A 6512-nucleotide genomic window follows, 5' to 3' on the forward strand; every position below is an offset into this window, starting at 1 on the left:
TGATAATTTAAATTTAGTAGTTAAATTGTACTTTGGATTTAGCAGTTAAGTAAAAGTTGATATATAGTCAGTTTACGATAATTGCCAACAAGATTGATACACAGAATTTTCTTTTTTTTAACACAAATACGTTTTAATATACACACAACAGTACAATTTACAATAACAGTTATTACAAATAGTTATCACAAACAATGATTAATAAACAAAAGTTTCACAAACTTACAAGCAATATAAAGTCTTCCTTCTAGTTTGGAACTTCTTCAATATCTTATCAAGGGTTCACGATGAGTGAGTTAATTACGAGTTTACGTAAGTATAATTCACTTAACAAGGAGTTAGCTAGCTTTGTCCTTCGTTATTCACCAGGCACACATGCCAAGTTTTCCACCGTTGAAGTTAGGTAATGTTTTTGTAAAAGTACAAATGTCCAATGAGAATCCACTGAAGTTAAATGATTTGTAATGTTCGAACTTTATAAATGCTCCTGTTCAAATATCTGAAGTTTTCCGATTGATAAGCATTATAACAATACAGTTATAGCTTCTGAAGTTTATAGCACACTAACTATAGCAAACTTATAATAGATACTTTTTTTGGCGTGTCGCATTGGTTATATTTATAGGCATGTGGAGGCTTTCTAGAAAATTCAGACTATGTAACAATACAAAGCTACATTTAAGCATTTACGTACACACATATATTGCTGATTCTTACTCTCGAGAATCTTCTACAACTTTGGAGAATAGGTGTGAGTTTCACAAAACATATTTAACAGTATAAGCTATGTATGTTTCTAAATATAAACTTAATCTAAACAAACGTCTATATTAAAATAAATATATAATAAATTCGTTACACTATGAATACTTCAAGATTAGAATAAGCTTGATAACCAGAAGTGATATCTGTAAATATCTGTCATAATGTACAGTGTTTAAAGATGCTTTAAGTCATGAATAAAATCTATTCTGTTGATAGAAAAAAGTTTTGTTAGTTAAGTCACTACCAAAAAATACTTACTGCTAGAAAAAGTTGTCTGTATAACTGTTATAGGTACCGTAGATCATGCATGAAACCAACTTCAAGGATTAAAAATTTTTTACTCTTTTGTCTTTTTTTTGATAAGTCAGAACCAAAACATTTATAGCTTGAAAATATATATGCATGTATGTGTTTATTTTATAATATACAGTATTTAAAGAAAAACTCAAGGCCATGAGTAAGAGTTACATTATTGATAGAATAGGTTTTTTTCTTTCTGTGTCCTGATCTAAAATAGGTAATAAATATTGTAATTTGAATGAGTTTATATCTGTTTGTCTTTGATGATGTATGGTATTCAAATTTACTGTAGTTCATAACTAATGTGCTTTCTGGGCACAAACATTTTCTGTTTTTTTTTCACAACCTTCTCATTCTGTAAGGTAGGTCTTCACTAGAATTTAATCATAACAAAAAAGTGCCTGTCTTGTAATCTTCAAAAATTGTAAATACTTCATAGTTAGACTGTGCTTGCTAGCTAGAAATATCTATCGTGTGTAAAGTGTTCAAAAACCTTTTAAGTCACGATAAACCTGCTTTTGGAAAAAAAACAATTTGTCTGTTTTGATTTTGAAGTACTAAGATAGCTTATGATGAAAATTTATATATATATAAAGATGAAATGTGTATTTGTTTGCACCCTAACTCCTCCAAGCATATTGGGCCAATCGCAACCAAAATTTGTATGTAAACACTATGAACTATGGGGAATGCCCCAAGAGGGTCAAAATTGAACTTAACCCTATTTCTATTTTATAAAGCCTGTTGGTTAATTACTTCCAGCATATTGAACCAATCTCAAACAGTCTTTGCAGGTTGATGCTTTAGACAACGTTGAATATTCTAAATAGATTCAAGGTCAAAGTATGAAAGTTGCTGGATGGTTTCACAAACAACCATGCTTTTTCTCATGATCAGTGAGATGTATGGTGTTCAAGGGTGGGATCAACTAAAAATCTATTTGTTGGCAGATGGAAAGCAAACTGCAAATGTTTATGAAGAAGCTTTGTTATAATTTTAAAATTTTGAGATAAAGTTTATGTTCAAGTTATTACTTTGAAATATATGATTACTGTTAAACTTGCATTGTTTTAATTAAGTTTAAACATTCCCCGTCAGTTTACAGGTATTTCAGCTTGTAACCTCTATAACTAGGAAAGGTGTACATGTGTATGTGTCTTTCATAATTTACAGTATTGATGTAAATTATATCATTCTTATAAAGTGCTTAATTCTGTCACAACCAACAAGCAACCTTCATGTATTGTGTGCACAACTGCATATCAAATTTCAAAATTTATGGAAAAATAATAATTTTATTTCTATTTTAATGGTTCTTATCTCTCAACTAATTTAGAAATAGCAGTTTGTCATTTTGAAACATATATTTAGTGTAATTCACAAAGAAAAATGTAAAAAGGTTCAGTTTCATCTCTTGTCTGTAAACAGCATATGTTCTTAAAATTTTTCTATCCACTCCAAAGCATTGGTTTATATCTGCTAACAGACTATCCTTCTTTGAGAATACAATTGTCCATGTTTTTTTTCATACGGTTTTTCTTCACTGTTTGAGGTTTTACTATTTACAGCCCTTTTCCCCCACCCTTTTATGATGTTACAACATATGTTTTGAACAATTACTAATGAAATATAGCTTTGAAAATAGCTGCAGTTGTAGTTTAAATACCACTTTATACAGCAAATTATAAACTATTTACATCAGTGTGAACAGTAATCTATGGTTTCATGGGAAAGTGAGTACCAGGTGCTCTTTGCAGACATGAACAATGGAATCTGGTGGGAAATTTAGAAGACTTAGGAACAAACCACAGATCTGGGGATTTTTTTTAGACATTTCTTTCATTCTCGAAAAAGTTTTTGGGTTAAATTATATGTTTAAAAGCTACAGCTATTTTCTTCTATGAAAAGACATCAGGTAAGCTTAGTTAGATTTAGCGAGCACAATATGTGAAGGCAACATACTCTCATGACTCAGAGTTGTATTTGTTGAAGATTATTGTTTTTATATTCAAATAATGCATATAAATAAAGAACTTTTTATTTTTTCAAAGTAAACTGTACTTATCAAATCAAAAAGCAAATAAAAAATTTAGGTATGTTTCTTTTGATCTGTTTAATCCATTAGTAGTTTTAAGATAATGAACAGTTTATATTTAACATTTATTCTCTTATCTTCATAAGCATTAAAATACTGAACAGCTTATCTGAATATGTATCATCAGTACTCCAGTATGCATGAGAACTGAACAGTTTGTATACAGAGTGACTATAAAGAAAACCCCATATTTAAAAGGATTATATCTTAAAAAAGTTCTACTATATATGGAACACCATTTCACTATAGGCACAACCATTAAATTGTATTTTTGTATGATGTAACAATTTCAAATATATGTGTATGTTATTGAATCATGTACCTTCCTCTCATAGAATTTGATTTGTACATGTGATATTATAAAGGTCAGATTCTGAATAAAATTCATAAATGTGCATTTATATTCTTCAGTGTTTAATTTTTATATGATCTGATTTTATCATTGTTTTTGTTGATAGAATATATTATTATTATTAATTTATTATACTTACCTTTGGTTCAAATCATTTAAGATGGCAGTTTTTACATCTGTGATTAACTGACTGTCTACATTGGAACTGGCAAGATGTTGCTGCATCATAGATTTTAATGGGTGTGTCATGAAAATGGTGGGTGTCTTCTCACTAAAGCTTCTAATGTATTTAAGTCATCTTCAGTCAGATTTAGAATGTTTTTGGAGTTTTGTTCACCTCTTTGTTCAAAAGAGCTGCTTCTATTGCACTGTTGTTCTAAAAATCTGTCAATCATGTAAAAAGTTGAATTCCACTTTATGGAAGCATCCATTATTAATTTATACATAGGTAAGTCCAGGAGTGATTGTTTTGATTTCAAAACTGCAACAGCAGTTGAGCTTTTATGGAAAAAGCTTACAACATGCCTACTTTACTGAGAACTTTTTCCACTTCTTGAATCTTCAATTCTCTTTGGGTAGCCAAATATATAGTGTGGGCTATGCATCTGTCATGCTGCAAATCTGAAAATTTAGCAGTATTATCTGTGGTAATGGTCAGTTTATACACCTTTTTGACTAAGTCTCATTCAGTGATGGCATTCTAAGTCATCTTAGACAAATTTTCTGGTGTATGGGATTTGTGTAATGTTCTTGTCTGCAAAGTATAGTTTTGTAGTTCCCATTCATCATTCATAAAGTGGGCTGACAAGGTATTGTAACTCTCTGTTGATCATGAAGTCCATCCATCTGAAGTAAGTGTAACATATTCACATGGTTGCATTTTGTTTTTGACAATTTTGTTTACTTCATACATCATTGGGATTATTTTCTCTGTAAAGTGAGTCCTGCTTGTAATATCAAATTTAGGGTCCAAAACTGACACTATATGTAGAAAACCTTCATTTTCAACAACTGAATAAGGTGTCATATCCTTTGAAATGAATACAACAGCTTTGGTGATTTGTTTATGTCTCATGCTTGTTTTGGCATATTTGTTTTTCATGACATCAAAAAGACTCAACTGCCCTGGTAATCTCTTGTTTGGTGTGATAGACTTACTTGGGGTTTCTGATGATGAAGCTTCTAGAAGTAGTAGGTGATTCCCTCAGTATAATTGCTGGAAACGTCTAAGGAGTGTCTTTTCTTCAGGTGCGAACACATGTTTGTTGTTGACCCTGTCACGTATTTAAATTCGGCAAAACAGTGATGGCATACAGTAATAGATGTGTTTGCTTTTCCTTCTTTTTCATTTTTAAATCCCAAATGCTACCACACTGCAGATCAGTGAGATCACAGTGTGGACAGAGGCTCAGTTATCATGTTTGCCATCATCTTTGTTTTGTATTCGAATTGATTCGAAATCTGGAAATGTCCATTTGAAAACCAAATTGAATCCTTTTATTCGTGAATATTCAAACTTTCGAATATTCGTTTCAGTCATATCCAGAACTATATGCATCAGGCACACTATAGGACAAAGACATAGACTAAATAGTATGTGCATCAAGATATTGAAAATTAAATATGCTTGTCTTATTGTTATCATGTTTATACATTAAAAAACCCAAGATCCATGTGAAGCACTATTGTAGGTGTCATGGAATTTTGTTAATTTTATGGTACTGGATAACACAGGTCTTATTTCTTTCAGGGCCTAACAGCACTGACATATTCAATGTTGAGAAATATCCAGAGATTGGTGACCTGGCAAACAGTCTGATATTTCGTTTTGATGCTAAGGTTAGTGAAAGTCAAATTCAGGTTTTATTTTACCTGAAAAGTTTTAAGTGTTTCTTCATGCTATCTATCTGTATGTGTATATATTTGTGATAAACAGAAGTATCATTTACTTGGATATTCAGACCTTTATTATCTTGTACAATTGTGGTTTGTATTTTTCATTTAAATTTGTTATAATTATTTGAATTTTTTGAAACTTAATCATTTTTATGCTAACCATCAATACTTATTTTAATTGGTGGGCTGTTATTTCCCTTCTTTATTTTAACATGATAAGTAATGTATTATTTATTTTAATTTCCTTTTATAATTAACTACTACTTTTCTCCACAGGCTATTGTTATTATTAAATATTTAATTTATTTTTATTTCATACTTTCTTTCTTAATATATTAGCCTTAGGAGGCTGCTCAATAATACCATCATATTTTTATGGTCACCAGTTTAAATTTTTTTCATAGGTAAGGAGGAGCTTAGTATTTAGCATGCTAGACTGTAGACCTAAGAGCTTATGATTTGCATTCCATTAATACTAAAAAACAAAAAATGAGCTTATTGCATTATGAGAATGACAGTCAAATTTCACTATTGAACTAGAGTAACTCAACATTTGGTGATGGATGCTGTTGAATAATTATCTTCTCTCTAGTCTATCAGTTCAAAATTATGGGTGGCTACTACAGATAGCCCTTGTTTAGCTTTGTGTGAATACTTGAAACAAATATACTTACACATTTTTCATTGATTTTATGACCCATGTGTCATTCATTTTGATTTTTATGCTCTTATTCTACCTATATTTCTACTTAAAATGAAAAACAGTAATACTGTTCTTAAAAATTAAATTGTTTAACTTCATATTTTTAACTTTCATGCTTTTAATTATCACATTACAGAATTTGAATATTGTGAGGTTTGTTGTTTCACTACTAATTGAAGTAAAAATTGAGAAAAGGTTGAAATGAGTTATAGAGGCAATTGATTTATATAAATACTAGTTGAGTTACCCGGCGTTGCACAGTGAAAATTTAGATTTGAAATGTATAGATCAGTATTATTTTCAGCAAATTATTGAGTAAGTAGACAAAAGCTGTGATGCAACAAATTAAAAAGCATTTAATCAAACAAAGCTTTATTTGAAATTAGATCGTGTTTGAGTTT

General features: G+C 30.1%; 1 protein-coding gene across 1 annotated transcript in view; it reads left to right on the forward strand.

Moving 5' to 3' along the window:
• The window catches only part of LOC106469228 (neurobeachin-like protein 1), a gene marked incomplete at its 3' end in the record, with an annotated part of 92016 nt that overhangs the window by 46940 nt on the left and 38564 nt on the right, over positions 1 to 6512 (forward strand). The window contains exon 13 of the mRNA XM_022397681.1: positions 5263 to 5351. Coding sequence (XP_022253389.1) covers positions 5263 to 5351 — 89 coding nt within the window. The remainder of the gene's footprint in view (positions 1 to 5262; positions 5352 to 6512) is intronic.

This window comes from Limulus polyphemus, unplaced genomic scaffold (genome assembly GCF_000517525.1).
Source record: "Limulus polyphemus unplaced genomic scaffold, Limulus_polyphemus-2.1.2 Scaffold3365, whole genome shotgun sequence".
In the NCBI taxonomy this organism is placed as follows: Eukaryota; Metazoa; Arthropoda; class Merostomata; order Xiphosura; family Limulidae; genus Limulus; species Limulus polyphemus.